The sequence below is a fragment of the Haplochromis burtoni genome, unplaced genomic scaffold (assembly GCF_018398535.1).
Source record: "Haplochromis burtoni strain Fernald_Lab_line unplaced genomic scaffold, NCSU_Asbu1 Contig_18, whole genome shotgun sequence".
NCBI lineage: Eukaryota > Metazoa > Chordata > Actinopteri > Cichliformes > Cichlidae > Haplochromis > Haplochromis burtoni.
In genome coordinates, this window is record NW_024582379.1 from 976,300 (window position 1) to 992,205 (window position 15,906).

A 15,906-nucleotide genomic window follows, 5' to 3' on the forward strand; every position below is an offset into this window, starting at 1 on the left:
ATACAATTTCCTTTTCTCAACATTGAAACTTTTTCCTCATATGAAGCTTCTACTCAGGCGATATACCCTCTCTGTATTTATGTTGTTTTCAATTCATCTAGCTCTGTGAAAAGCTCAGCCTTTACCACCTACCTCTCTCCTATATATACACTTCTCTCAATCATCTACCTCTGTCCCATCTTCAAGTTAAACTCATTTCCTGCAATTCTTGCTGCTTTCTCCCTGATTTGTTTTTATCTCTATCGATCGTGACCCTTTCCTCCTTTAAGAAAACTCTCCTCATCTGATGACAAGCACAGAAGATCTGCTGAATGAGTGTTTCATCTCTCTCTTTGGTTCTCTCCCAATCTATACACACACGCTCATGGCCACTTCATTAAGTACACCTGTTCAACTGCTCATAAATGCACTTATCTAATCAGCCGATTACCTGCCAGCAACTTAGTGCATTTAGGGATGTAGAGATGCTGGACTTCAAACCCAGCATCACAATGGGGAAGAAAGGTGATTTAAGGGGCTTTGAATGTGCTATAGTTGTTGGTCTATTACCGATCCAATGGGATCTTCCCACACAACCATCTCTTGGTTTTGCAGAGAATGGTCCAAAAAAGTGTAAATATCCATTCCTCTTGATGAAAAACTGGGATTAACTGGAAATGTTCTGTTTTTAACTGAGGCACGATACACACTTCCAAAGTCGAGATAAAATCAAACGTAGACATTCTAACACAAATCTACAGTACTCTGATTGATCTGTACATAGTAGCACTCCAACCTTTTTCCACAGACAGGAAATTACAGCTTTTAGGATTGAAAGCCTAAGCCAGATGGTTAAAGTACATGTCACATAATCTAAATGTCCACGGTTCAATTCAATCCAGTGACATTTGTGACATGTCATACCATATCTTTCCTCTTACTTCTTCTCTGCCTCCTCAACATCCACTGTCACATCAGATAAAATTACCCCCAAAAAGAAATTTCAGGTTTCCCCTGTCCAGTCAAATAATCTTTTGATTATAGTCAATTGCCTGTCTCCAAGTCTGTTTTGGATAGTTTACTGAAACCATTTCCTACTCTTTTCTACCCCATTTGATCCCTTCTTTTCAATGGGTCCATGTTCCCTGTCTGTCCATCTGTACTTTTCAGCCAGAGCTGCTGTCAGCATGCTGTGTCCCATCCTACATTTTTAATTTTTCCTTATCGTCCAGCTGCCACTGATACAGCATGTAGGTCAATAAAGAGGGCATACACTCACACAAACATCCACTCTTTGTGAAACACTAACACGCTGTGACAACTATACAAACACAAAGTCTATATACAGCCCTAAGATTAAGTGGTGCACACATACAGGTGCACTTAGTGACAACCAAACGCAGTATTTGTTGGCAGTGTGTCAGTATTTTGTGGGTAAGTATCACTTGACTGTATTTTAAAAGACCTTTACCAGTGTGTACATTCATGTATGTAAAGGGAACTTCATTATGTTGCAGTTAAAAAAAAACACACACACACATCAAAGATGAGAACCACAGAGCTGATGGCTCTACTACGCCTCCCTCCTCCAACAGGCTAACAAGACCTCTGATGTGACCCAACTAAATCCAGGGGGAAAGCTCGACAAAAGACCTCCCATGGCAAACTTAAATCCCGCTCACACACAAGCATGCACTTGAGCAATGATGCACATGCTCCCTACAGAGATTAATAAATCTCATCCAGATCGCACGGCTGGGATGGACAAGGTTGACAGAGGGCATCTGGAGCCTGTCAAGACAATCAAAACACGTTGCCCCTCTCCCATTCTATATCTGCAACTCTCTTGCTTTTAATCATCCTTTTTCCAACTCTTTCTCTCTCTCTCCTTCACTCTGCCTTCCTTGCTGCTCTGCTCTCTTTCTTCCTATTTGATCTTTTCGTGATTCATTAGAAGCTGATGTGAAAAAAAAGTGTTAATTGTTCTGATATGGGTAAAACTGAACGAGACACATGGATCAAAGGAAGATTCAGTTTTATATTTTTGATCACACCGAGCCTGCTGTGTTCTTTTAATTAAACTAGCTGGCTAATTGAAGTGAAGGGTTGGCTATGGAAAAAGAATAACAAGTGAGCACTACAACTTTACTGTGCATGTATTAAGTGAAAGCATAAGCTCTGTTTTTGTAAGATATAAAGCTGGGAGGACATTTTTATTAATATTTTTCATTGCCTCACACTTTTAATGCATCTGTAAATTTGATGCTTGTAATACAGCCGTTCTCACTGAACAAATAGCTAAATTTAGTATAAAACAGACTGCTCCGTGTTACCTTAAACGGAAGAGATTTTTCACTGCAAGGGCTGATGGGTAGAGACTGAAGGCTGCTGGCAGGACTTGTCTCTGTGCTCTGCAAAAAGACAAAAACACGGCTATAACCAGAACATCACGATGAGGTCTGCGTGCTGTACTGTGCTGAAGATAAACCAGTCAGGTGCTTAAAATGACAACATTACAACATTAAGGAATTTTGTTTTTACTCTTCTTTTTCTGCTAAATATATTCAGTTAGGCAGTATTACAAAAGCCTCGCTAAACATTCAGTGTGAAAACAGAGGAAGGTATAAAAAAAACGTTAGTTCTGAAGACAGGTGCTCATTTTCATCCCTGACTTTTCTTTTTTTTTTTCTTCTTTTTTTTACAGAAAATCTGATTCATCTACATTTGAATGACATCAAAAATGTAAATGTAGGTAACATGTCTGTATCAGAACAATTTCATGTTCCCAGCTGCATTATTTTCACCTGATTTCTTACAAAAGCTCTTTTTTTCTGATGACAGTTGTGATTTGACGCTTTTTGGCACTGCTTCTCAGCACAGTTATCTAGTGGGCAGAGAGCAGAGGCAGCCACAAGGGGATCCAAAATGCACACGCGTACACACACACACAAACACACAGCCTGTTTTCATGTGACAAAAGGAGCATGTGCAATCACGTACAATCTGCACACAGGTGCACAGAAACACCGTCCCTTAAGAAGAGCATATGCGGGTATATAGATCACTGCTGAGGGCTCCTGATGGGTCATATGGGAAAGCAGAGAGGAAAATCGTGTCTCAAGCTAGGACTGATGCTATTGGTGTACTTTTGCATGGTAGGGACATGACAGTACACAGACGGAAGACATGACAAGATACATGATATAACAACAGAAGGAAAGAGGAAAGGTAAAAATAAGTATCATCTAAAAAAAAAAAAAAAACATTATCTCCACTTGAATATTCAGTGAAGTCTATTCCTTGCCATATTTTGCCCTTTAGGAGATTTATATGCCAACTAACCCCACTGTTGTTAGGCGAAATGACCAGATACAGTAAGTCTATAAAAAATTGGATTTTTAGGCTGAAGTTTAATCATATGTGCATAGTGTTAGCCTACTTTCAGCTTTTAAATAACCTAATTTGACAGATGGTTTCTTTCACAAACATTCTGAGATGATGTTGTCCGTGGCTTTCATTTTAAAAAGGGCAAATACTTAAAAAAAAAAAAAACATACTTGGCAGGTGATTTGGTGAGTGTCTCCCTATCATGACATTTTAGATCACATTACTGAATCATATGAGGAAGTAAGAGAGCATCAAAGAGGAAACACAACATCCTGCTCTCTAAAGATCTTTGAAAGATAGAAAGCACTTGGCTTGCATTCTTTGCTCTTCTCTTAATTAAGATAATCTCCACTTTTGACAACACACATGCTATAGAAGCGGTTACACTAATCTCCTAAACAATCACACTTAAAAAGCCAAGTTGGTCTGCCTGCAGATGCACAGCACAGCCACTACAAAACATGACATGCCCACTTCACTGTTACAAGGTTAGGTTGGGATTGCGGTTAAATTCATTTAATGATAATCTTAGGGTAAAGTTAGATTAAAGTTATGGTTACTTGTAGTCTGCAAGTCTCTCGGCACAGCTGCCAATGTTTCCTCCTAGGATGCTGACTTGGTCTGATCAACTCAGGATCAGACACTTAGCTTGAAGCCTGACAAGATCAATTTCCTTGCGATTGTGATCTTGCGAAACTCACAAGATTCCAGCTGTCTCATTGGTTTTGAAGGAGGTTCTGAGAAACACTTGAGCCCAAATCTTTGCACAGCATAAACTTGATGCTTTATTGGTTTGGCTGACCTTTTAAAGAAGCATGCCTTCCTATCAGAGTTATAGGTGTGCTGTGGCGTCAGGCCCTCAATGTGTCATTGGTGATCAATGCCTTTTCCTATGTAGACAGACAGGCATGTACTCAGTGACACCCCCCTAAACACACATACACACTCTCACTCTGTCTCCTTCTAACACATACCCATCCTCTTTAAGGTCACCCCTGTCCCACAGGCCTTAACACACAACTGTCCCCACAATTAGACGTGGCTCAGTAAAAAGGCTCTTAGATTTAGGAATTGGCTGCCGGGGAGCCATGGATTTAATGACTGGCACTACACTGAAACTAAATGTCTACAGATGATGAATGGCCTAAGAAAGGAAAGCAGGTTTTGTAGTTTGATGCGCACCTTTAATCACATCCACACATGAGTTAAATCAAGAAATGAAAACCTTCAAATAACTCACGGGGCATTCATACCACCTCGCGCTCTGACAGACATTCGTCTTTTTTTATAGAAATTGCTTTAAAATACTCTCATGCGATTAAGCGAGGACATTGAATTACTCCGCTTTGCTGTGTTCCACACCTATCTGTACAATCCAACACAAATTTATTTGTAGAAGTTCATCAGAACTTTTGGAAATGCTGATGGGAGCACATTAGCTGGTTCTGAATGACACTGTTCTTTCCAAAAACTGTTTTAACAGATTTGGATGGCACAATCGGAACTGTAAGAAACACCATTTTCAATGTCATTCTGTTATATCCGCATTCTGACAACGTGGTGGAGGAAGCAGTCTGAGTGTAAGCCGTAACATAAAGTCAGTCACGGTCTTCCTAGAATCCATCGCTGACACTGACAAATGGAGATCACCATAGGAAACATTTCTGGACACAGACAGTGGCATTTTACAAATGTTCGTCCATGCAGCCGACAGAAAACACTGTTAAAAAAACTAAATATCTGAAAGGAGTGTTCATGGTTCAAATTGTTTGTGTCTGCATAATGATAAGCATCTTTTATTTGTATAGGACAATCCTTTGTTATTATTTTTGACATCAAATCTTACTGCTTGTGCTAGTATTTTGATTTTTATTAGTATCGTTTGTATCATTTCAATTTGAAATCGGAAGCTATATAAATTGTTTTTCCTCAATTTTTTGAATTTTTGGTGCCATAAGAAATTTTTATCCAACCCCACTGGAAAATACGTTCCTCTTAACTAACTGATGAAAAGAAAATTCTTTTAAAACAGTTGTTAATCCTGTTCTACAGATATTATAGTCTATATGTTTATAAAGAATGGGAAACTGCATCAATTTACATCAAATAAGCTCACAACAGCTGTGTGCAGCCCAGTCGTGTCTTGATAACTTTTACAAGCTCCTGAATTCAAAGGTGTAGATCGCTCACAGCTAGGCTGTCCCAAAAATCAAGGCTGGATTCTGGATTAAAAGGTCAATGTTAGGTGTCAATGTAAACTTTCAATTATGCAAATCTATTTTTTCTGAGACGTGATGCTCTCACATTCAAATCTTTTAATGTACTTTCAATGTTGGGCTTTTTGATAAGCTCTCCAAAGATCTTACTATTTGGGAGTTGATATCTAAATATGTCGGTCTCTGGGGCTTTGAGAGTCTGCTCTGTTAATCTCACCCTCCATCTTCCATGAATTGTTGCGATGTATCAACTAGGTTCTTCAGTAAGGTTTCTGCAGTGGACCACTGAGGCCTACTGATGAGCCTTCTTTTTTTGGGGGGAAAATTATTCTTGCAAAAACCCGCGCATGGCAAGGAAGAAGATATGCAATAGTGTCTCCAGTCTCCTGGGAACCCAACTCAAATCTGTTTGATGTCTCTAGAGCCTTGGGAGCTGAACCACAGGGAATTCTGTGTTTTGTTTCCACCTGCCATAACTTTGACATAAGGTTAAGACGTGGCGAGTTCTCTTTCCTTCAAATCATTAAAGTTTAGTTCATAAATCTATAAGTTTAGTTCTGCAGAGAATTTCAACTCAGGTAATCTCTGAAAGCACCTAAATCGAGTGGTTTTGCATGTTTTTGTGGCACTTGAAAAAACAATGGAAATTAGACAGAAGTCAAAAACACAGTAATCTGAATTATATGGTCAACGTTAAGTAACTGTAAAGATTTTCCAGAATTTCAGGCTATGGTTTTGGGGACTTGAGGTTTTCGGTTTGAAATACATTATAAGTGAATTTCCATAACTTTCCATTTATTTGCAATTCAAAGAAGACACTGTAGAGATGTAAACCCATGATAGTATCGCTCTAACATGAGTGCGGAACAACACATCTGAGCTTCAGTATCTCAAAGCAGCTGAAAATAATGACCAAAGTCCTTTTCAACAATCACAAACCTATGGATAGTTGAAAAATAAAAATTATAATTTTCAACCCAGACTGATGAAATGCTCAAAATTTGGGACTAATTTTTTAACATAAGTGAAGTAAGTGAATTTTGATTAGCTATATTTCAATTCATTGGTGACTTAAGCTCAATTTAGGGTTCTTATTGAGCCTCAAAAGTCCCCAAAATGGATTAACTAGTGTGTTACTTCAGAGGGGAGAATTCACAGGTCTGCACTGAAAGCTTGCAAGTCAATAAGCATAATTAGGTGAAAGACAAAATCTTTGGGTAGCCTGTGGACAATCACCACCATAAAGTGTCTTTTGATTTCATAACCTCTGATGGGGTGACACAGCAACGGGGAGGTCTTCTCAATCACCAGATGTAGGTTAGATTAGACATTAGATAAAAGAATCTCTATGTGACCTTGATGCACGTAATGCATGTAATACAGTATGTAATAATGATTTGATTTGAAGTTGAATTTCCAATAAATAAAGTAAAAAGTGAACAAATTACAGTCCCTGCACCTTTGCACACACAGAGGACTGACAGCAGGAATTCTAATCCCAAAGTTTCACATGCCAGGTTCCACATACTGCAGAGTTATGACCCTGTCTACTTGGCTGAGCTTCGGCCCAGTGATAGGACGTTTGAAGTGGACAAAAGTGTTTGACAGTGAAAAGTGTTGGCACCTGCTATTGATTGGCAAAAGCTTGCAAAAGCAGGCACAAGTGTACAACGGCAAAGGTGAACGCAAGAGGCTATAAGTTAAGTTAAACAAAGCCAAAGACCGGGGCTCAATACCAGAAGGTCAAGCAAATGAAATGCAAAGAAAACAGACATGTCGAGTCACCCTCCCCTTGTTGCAGAATGGTTTATGTCTGCTTTTGGAAGGTAACAAAATTTGCAAGTTAATGACACAACAGAGCAAGCAAAGAGGGCAAAGAAACGCCTCTTTCATATTCATGTTCTGCTGCTGTGTACCCTCTCTCTCTGTTGCACTCCTTTAGTTTTTTTCCATCACCACTTTAGTTTACCTCTCTCTCTACAAATTATTATTTCATTTACATGTCTCATGTCTCTCTCACAGAGGTCCTGGGAGAAAAACAGAGATATAAGCAGGAAAGAAATCAGGAGAAAGCCATATATATGCCTCTGTGGACTGTAATTCACAGCAGGCTTTGATCTTAGTTTAGAGATACTAATGGTGTGGTTTTAGGGAAGGTCTGGTCACCCTTTTATCTTTTTGTGTATTTGTATTTTGAGTACAGGTCTGTATAATACTTCCATATATGGTTGGGGTCAGTCACCCATGTAGATTTAAAAAAAAACCAAAGCATCAGACAATCAAAGCTAATGGATGTTCTTTCTAAGCTTATGCTATTGCTAACATCCCTTATTGGTATGTTGGCATGTATTATACACTGCCAAAGGGTATTAGTGAAAATATTAGCACTTTCACTCTAAAACAAAACATTCACCATATATATTAAACACCATCAACACCCTTCCAAATGACTCCTACTGACACTGTGCTCGCAAAACTTCAGAAAACAATCATTTAGGCATCTGTCATTTTCAAGCAAAGTGTTATGATCTTTCTGGATCCTGATTTGGACTAAAATGTAAAACAAAAATTTGCATCTGCATCTTGTAATTACCCGAGACCCCTCAAAAACGTGTGGAGTCTGGCATCTAAAGAGGATATGTAAGTGCAGAGGATGGCAGATAATGTGGCTTCCTGGTTTATATTGTTAGACCTTGTAAAGGTATCCCAACATGTCAGTGCTTTACTAAGTGACTGTTTCAGCTAATCATGTCCAGAATGGTTTGGATGTAATTTAAGTTGGTTCCAAACATTCACACTGAGACAGACACATAGCCTGGGGTGAAACGTTAGCTTTAACCAGGCTAAAACATTTAAAGAGGAGATTTATAGCCTGAAACAGGAGGGATAATATGTGTGTGTTTGTGTACATGTAAAGCATAAACTGGCAGATACTTAAAGTCTCCCAGTTTCCCCCTCTAAACGTAGAATCTGATTAAATTAACAAAACAAAGTGATTAAATGGACCTTTTAGAGACGGGAAAGCAACCACTTTGACCAGATTTCATGGAACTGAAATAGAGCCTGATTAAAATAGGGGGTGAAAAATTCGTAAGAGCAGCGTGGTGCACAGTGGTTCCAGATGAAATTGCTTTTTATTGTTTGCTAGACCCTTATCCTCACTGGTTTAAAACAATTTGATGCGTTTCTAACTTGATAAGGGCTGTCGGTGTGGTCTACCTTATGTGCTCTGTAGAAGCCAAATATGCCAGACTCACTAAATGTAAAGCTAATCTTCCTTCATTTGTTTGTATGTCCTTGTCGAGAAGAGCTTATGTGCTGCTGACTGTTAGCCATGTGCATTATCTCACCTCCTGCAGTGTCCGTCTCAGCCTTAGAAGCAGGGTTTTGACAGCAGTGCACTCCTGCTGCATGAGTCTTAGTGGAAGGGTTTCCAGTCCCAGAGGTAAAGGGTCATCTTCCTTCCCCGTGCCCAACCCGGCACTCCACTCAGCAGGCAGCAGGCTGGTTGGACGGCAGGGTTCCCTAGAGGAGAGGAGGGATGAACAAAAAGAGAATAGTACATTTTTTTGTCTATGAGTCAGCATGAAAACTTGATCATAAACACGTCTTCCCCACTGTTCTCCACTTGTGGAATCTCATCATTGCCTTTGCTGGTTAGCAATTATATAGCTGACCCATTACACAGTAAAGTGAAGATGCCAGCTGCTTCTCAATACCCCAGTAATTCCTTGAAATCTGTGTGATACCATGTGTAACAAACTAAAGTGCACAAACATAGTCCGAACAATAACTTGGCAGAATGCAAAACAATAATTTGTAGCAATTAGATGCAACGTAGTAAACTACTCCTTCTACACAACCTTGCTGCATAGCATAAAGCTGTTATTCACAGTATTTTAGTCTGATTGAAACCCAATGTGAACATTTTGAATCTTTCATCTTTATTATTTCAGAGTCATTGAATAAAAAAATGGTCCATTGCTGCAAAAAATAGTTGGCTTTAAAAAACACAGAATGAAAAGAAAATGAGAAAGACAGAAAAAAACAAGAGAAGGAAAATTTAACCAAAAAAAAGTGACAGTCAGAACCAACTGTCACAATACACAGCAGCTACCCCACAGGATCCACCGAGGACTCGATTTTAATGACAAGTCATTTCTACAATAATTCTTTTTAGAGAAGGTTTTAAATCAACAACGTGAGGCAGTAAACTACCACACAAAACAAAAAGTCCACCTTATCATCCTGTATAATGAAGTCAGGGGGACACTTCACTACCAAGAGATTTGTGGACGTCCACAAGAAAGTTTGAATGTTACGTGCAGCAGAGCTGACCGTAGGTAGATGCTGTTAAAAGTCCCAGTTTAAGGCCAGACTATTAACTATTAGCCTCCGAAAGAGGCAATGTTGTGATGGCACAGGATTGGATTCAAACACACACAAACAACAGGGGGGAGTTCAACCAAAGCCTTCTTGTAATTATCTGTCCCATTTGGGAACACACTCCATTAAACAGTAAACAGGTCTTTGTACCAGCATGTCTTTGGTCTCCGGTGCGTGGCCTCTATTCCTTGTCTCACCTGAAAGTCACAGCATTTAGGAAAAAAGGAGACAGATTTTTGGAAGGGATTCTTACAAAGAGCCAGACCTGCTTGGAGCATCTTTCTTTGCCTTCCTAAAGCTCAATCCATGCACCTCGGGCTCTTATACTAACATAGTCATTAATTGCTTGGAGTCTGCTTTACTCCTTTTGCCAGTTTGCCACATTTCCCTGCTCGAGATGTCAGACTTCTCTATGGTCCACCAGACATGAAAACAGTCTCCGAACAAAGATCAAGACGTTTTTATTCTATTTTGTGGCCGTGTGTGAAAAGCATCGGGAAAACAAAGCACATCAGTTTACTTTATGATAGCTCTGCACAAACATGACGGTAATTGAATGTCTGTGGGGCTACTGATGTGGTTTGTAATTCAAATACTTTTTTATTGAGTGGTAGAAAAAAAAGATATATTTTCTAAACAGACATTTTAATTCCCCGGCATTCTCATTTTGGGATTAGCACTTACCTGAGGTTAACAATTTACTTTTCAGACAACAGCAATTACACAAGCAATTAACCACAAAACACACTGGAACACTAACTGCATTCATGGGCATAACTTTGTAACCTAAAGGGTTACATGATCCGTGGATAAACCTTTTGTTCTGTTTATGCACTTCTTTGCCTTTTAAAATGCAAGCCATCATCAATCCACTGGCAAACAGTCACAAACGTCTCTGATCAATAAAAATGTGGCGCTGACTCTGACTTGGACATTTCGCCAAGTCTTCACTCTTAAAAGTTCCTATTAACACGACTACACGGAGCTAGATTGTTTGCAAAATAGACTTAAACTATTTCAACTATTAAACTAGAGTTGACGCATTTCACACAGAGAAAGAACGCCGGAAAGCAACTAGAATAATCAAACTTGTTTCAATAAAGTAAATTCCTGCATTAACATTTCTCTGCCAGGTTGTGATATTTTGACAGAAGTGCATAAAGGGGGATTGTGTATCTCACCTTCTTTATGACATTTTCAAAAGGTGAGCCGAGAAATACCACCCTCTTGTCTGAAAACCACACAGACAACCTCAGAGTTCACAGTCTGCATAACAAGAAAAGAAGAGGGATGGAAGACAGTGGAAAGGCAGACATGGTAGCAGAAACAAGAAGCTCTTAATCATCAAGAGCCCATGTTCACTTTCACAGATTTAGAGGGAGGTTCTAAAAGAAAATCACCAAATAAAGAGCAGCCATAAGCATTAAGTCAGCCAGAAAAACCTACTTTTTTTTTATTCTCTTTTCTTTCTAAAATAAAAAACATCACAAAAATATCGAACAACATAAGCCATTCTGAACACAGCTCGGTGAAAAGGTCAGGCTGAATCGCACCCTCGTACTTTCTTCTCTGACTGTTCAACATCCCACCCCTCTTTTGCCTTTCTTCCCCCTCCTCTATATCTGTCTAACCCCACATTGTCGTGCTTTTTCTATTCTTCAAACCTTCGTCACTCTCTCCAGGCTCCCACCTCTGTTACTTCTCTTTTGTTCCCTGCCCTTCCCTTTCCCACCCCCGCCATACCCCTCACCTGAGTCTGCGTCTTCCATCTCTACAGCTCTGCCCTTGCCTCTTCATCTTTTTCACGTATTCCTCTGACAACCACTACACTAAACTGATGCAGTATCAAAGCCTAGGTGTCCCCCTGGGGATACTGCTGAGTACCTCATACAAATGTCGAGGAGGCCTGCTGTCTTTTGAGGACAGGTGAGCGCTGTCTGTCAACTAGTCAGATGAGATTTTTTTCCCCCCTCTTTCTTAAACTGAATTATTTGCAGCTTTTTGTTCCTGCCTGGCATCTCTGAAAAGAGTGAACTTTCTCCATTTATTTCTGGCTCCACTCTGCTATTCAGGTAGGATGAACAGGGGGTAAATAAACGACAAATGATCAATCGTGCAGTCTCTGATGTGTCTCTGATGTGTCAAATGGCACAGTGCGGTTCCAAAACAACATTTTTAAGGGGGGGGGGTCTTCACAAGGACGTTTTCTTTATGGTTCTCTGCATCTGCGCCTTACTCCATGCCTGACAATCTTGCCCTTTCTCTAGCTTTCACCAGGGTTTCAGGTTTGGATTTTTCTTTTGGTGTAGCTCAAACAGAGTGACAGGAAAATGAGTAGGAGTAGGGTTCAAAGAACACTTGAATCACCCATAACAACAATCACACATCAGGCGCAGGTATGCACAGTATTTACTCTTTCAGGGGACTAGAAGTTGCTGCTTGAACTGAGCAGCTGAGGGCTGTAAACACATTTTATTGTGGACACTTTTTAAACACTTTTTAAAAAATGTGCATATCTTTCAGTGCATGTCTACACTCTTTGTAATGCTGACAGGTCCAAAAACATTAATATATATACTTTAGGAAAGTTTTTGATATAATTAGTAGACATCAGGAATTATACAAACATTTTATCTCCAAAAAGCTTTGTAAATGCAATGTTTGATGTACAGGGTGGTCCATTTATATGGATACACCGTAATAACATGGGAATGGTTGGTGATACTTAAGTCCTGTTTGTGGCACATTAGTATATGTGAGGGGGCAAACTCCTCAAGATGGGTGGTGACCATGGTGGCCATTTAGAAGTCGGCCATCTTGGATACAACTTTTGTTTTTTCAATAGGAAGAGGGCCATGTGACACATCAAACTTATTGGTAATGTCACAAGAAAAACAATGGTGTGCTTGGTTTCAACGTAACTTTATTCTTTCAGGAATTATTTACAAGTTTCTCTTTGTTCACAGCCATTGAAATGTCAAAGAGGTTAACACGTGAGGAGCGGATCGAAATTGTGTTGATATCTGGTGAACGCAGTAACCGGGTCATTGCAGCAGATTTCAATGCAAGACACCCTACGAGACCACCCATCTCCCATGCTACAGTTAGCAAACTGCTTGCTAAGTTTCGTGAAACTGGTTCAGTGTTCGATTTGCCAAAATGTGGACGCAAGAAAACTGTCACTAATGAAGAAACATCAGTGGCTGTCCTAGCTTCATTCAGCAAGAGCCCACAGCATAGCACTCGCCACATGTCACTGGAGAGTGGCATTAATCGAACATCCCTTCGGTGGATATTAGCTACTCACAAATGGCACCCTTACAAACTCCAGCTACTGCAGCATCTCAACGAGGATGACCCAGATCGGCGCACAGAATTTGCAGAATGGGCAAAAAAAAAACTGGAACAGGACCCTCAGTTCACACAGAAGATTTTGTTCAGTGATGAGGTAAACTTTTATGTGAATGGTGAAGTTAACAAACAAAACCACCGCTATTGGTCTGACACTAACCCACATTGGATGGATCCCTCCAATGGGGTACAACGATAGTGGGTCCATTCTTCATCAATGGAAACCTCAAGGCCACTGGATATTTGAAATTGCTACATGATGATGTGTTTCCCTCTTTATGCACTGAAGCTAGCACGTTCCCTGAGTTTTTCCAGCAAGATGGTGCACCACCACATTATGTGTGCCAGGTCCGAGCATTCCTAGATGAACAGTTTCCTGGAAAGTGGATTGGTCGTCGTGGGCCAGTTGAATGGCCCCCAAGGTCTCCCGATCTGACCCCCTTAGACTTTTATCTTTGGGGTCATCTGAAGGCAATTGTCTATGGTGTGAAGATACGAGATGTGCAGCACCTGAAACTACAGATACTGGATGCCTGTGCTGGCATTTCTGCTGCGGTGTTGATATCACTGTGTGAAGAGTGGGAGAAGAGGGTTGCATTGACAACCCAACACAATGGACAGCACATTGAACACATTTTATAAGTGGTCAGAAACTTGTAAATAACTCATGAAAGAATAAAGTTACGCTGAAACCAAGCACACCATTGTTTTTCTTGTGACATTACCAATAAGTTTGATGTGTCACATGGCCCTCTTCCTATTGAAAAAACAAAAGTTGTATCCAAGAAGCCTGGAGAACGATTCCTGAACACCACTTGAAAAGTAGAAGTAGTTTTTGCCTTACAAACTGTATGCCTATGTGTTTTTGCACAGCTTCCATTAAGTCTTTGCACCTATTTCCCATTTTCCTAGCAAAATATGACGAAATAAGTGGAAGCTCAAGACTTTTGTACGGCACTGTATGTGGGAACGCAGATGAATAAGCATGTCAGAATGCATACTTTTGCTGCAGCTAAACTGCAGTTACAGGCCAGACAAAGTCATTTCCAGCTAAGCATGAGTCTCACCTGCAGGTAATTACTGCACGCGCACACACACACACACACAGATACGCTCACGAGCAAGCGCAGGGCACAGTTGAAGACAAGTCTGTTCAGTGATGATAGATGTTACACAGGCAGGGAGGCCGTTCCTCTACTCAGGGTCATCTGTCTTTTCACTGTCATGAGCTGATAGCCCGACACTCTCACTCTATTTCCCTTTTTTATAACTCTCTCTCTCTCTTTCACACACACACACACACACACAGGCACACACGCGCAAACACACACTGCCCCTCTGAACAGCTTATATGTATGTGAGTGCAGAGAATGGGACCGTGTGATAGCAGTCAATTAGAAGATTACCCAAGTGGACCAAGTTCTAATTTGAATTGATAAAGATGTAGTATTACACCAGCTAGTGGTAGACAATGGCACTGCATCGTCAAATAGGGCATGTAAATGGGAAGATGATTACAAACAAATATATGGATTAAAGCACAATTAAATGTTTCCAAAGAGATTTTCCCTCTACTGTCTTTTCGGAGTAATTAAACAGAAAAGGAAAACACTGGTAGAGTATGAAAACTGCCCCCCCCCTCCTTTGCATTATGCTCTTGTTTTCTTTGTGCCTTCTGTTAAGTCATTTCTCCTCCTTTCTCTCCTCACTTTCATTCCTTTATAATCCATATCCTCCCCCCTCGCTCACCTCCTCTCTTTCTCCTTTGTTTTTTTCTCCTCCCTCTCACTTACTCCTCTCCATCCTTCTGACATTCCCCTCTGCTCTAAGAAGCCATTTCTCAACAGCAGCGTTAGAAGTGATCCATTTCACCAACCCGAAAAAAGCCAATTATCTGCGTTTTTATGACTTTCATTATTTTACCACTCACACGGGGTTTTATGACTGGGTTGTTGACTACCAGCATCTTGTACATACCTGCACACACACACACGTTATCCACATCCACACATGCAGCAAACAATACACGCACACAGGCGAGGAGAGACCTGAGAAGCATGTATATGAAGATTTAGATGTCTGTGTTTACACGGTGTTCGGTTTGTGTGTCAAGTGACGAATAATGACTCCCGGTCAAATAAATCACGTGGGATTCAAGTACATCATCTTGAGCAGCCGTGAGAAGCGGTGGGCTGTACCCTTGTCAATCAGCAATATATAGAGACGGCATTGTCTCAGGAATAATAATAGTAAAGGACACTTCAGCGCTGAGATACGGCGAGAAAGCCAGTCAGTCCCCACTGCCAACTTTTCCATCATTAAATTTTTACTGACGACAAAGAACATGTTTATGGGAACAATCCAATATATATGAGTGTCTACGGCTGCGTGTGTGTATGTGTGTGTGTGTGTGTGTACTGCAGCCATCTGTGCGTCATGTGTGCTTGCTTGTCTGCACATGTGAAGTACAACTGTATACCACAGCTAAAAGAGAGTGATCACCATCATTTGTCACTGCTTTCCACCTGACAGACACTGTGTACTCATCTGCATTCAGCACCTGAGGCTACGGATGTTTAATGCTACC

The 15,906-nt window shown here is 40.4% G+C and overlaps 1 protein-coding gene across 7 annotated transcripts in view; it reads right to left on the reverse strand.

Annotated features, from left to right (window-relative positions):
- ccser1 (coiled-coil serine-rich protein 1) overlaps positions 1-15,906 on the reverse strand; it is a 126,520-nt gene that overhangs the window by 73,624 nt on the left and 36,990 nt on the right. For all 7 annotated transcript variants that reach the window (XM_005916140.2, XM_005916139.3, XM_042218330.1 and 4 more), the window contains exons 7-8: positions 8,933-9,107; positions 2,313-2,390 (exon numbers count right to left, since the gene is read on the reverse strand). In XM_005916140.2, the coding sequence (XP_005916202.1) occupies positions 2,313-2,390; positions 8,933-9,107 (253 nt within the window). The remainder of the gene's footprint in view (positions 1-2,312; positions 2,391-8,932; positions 9,108-15,906) is intronic.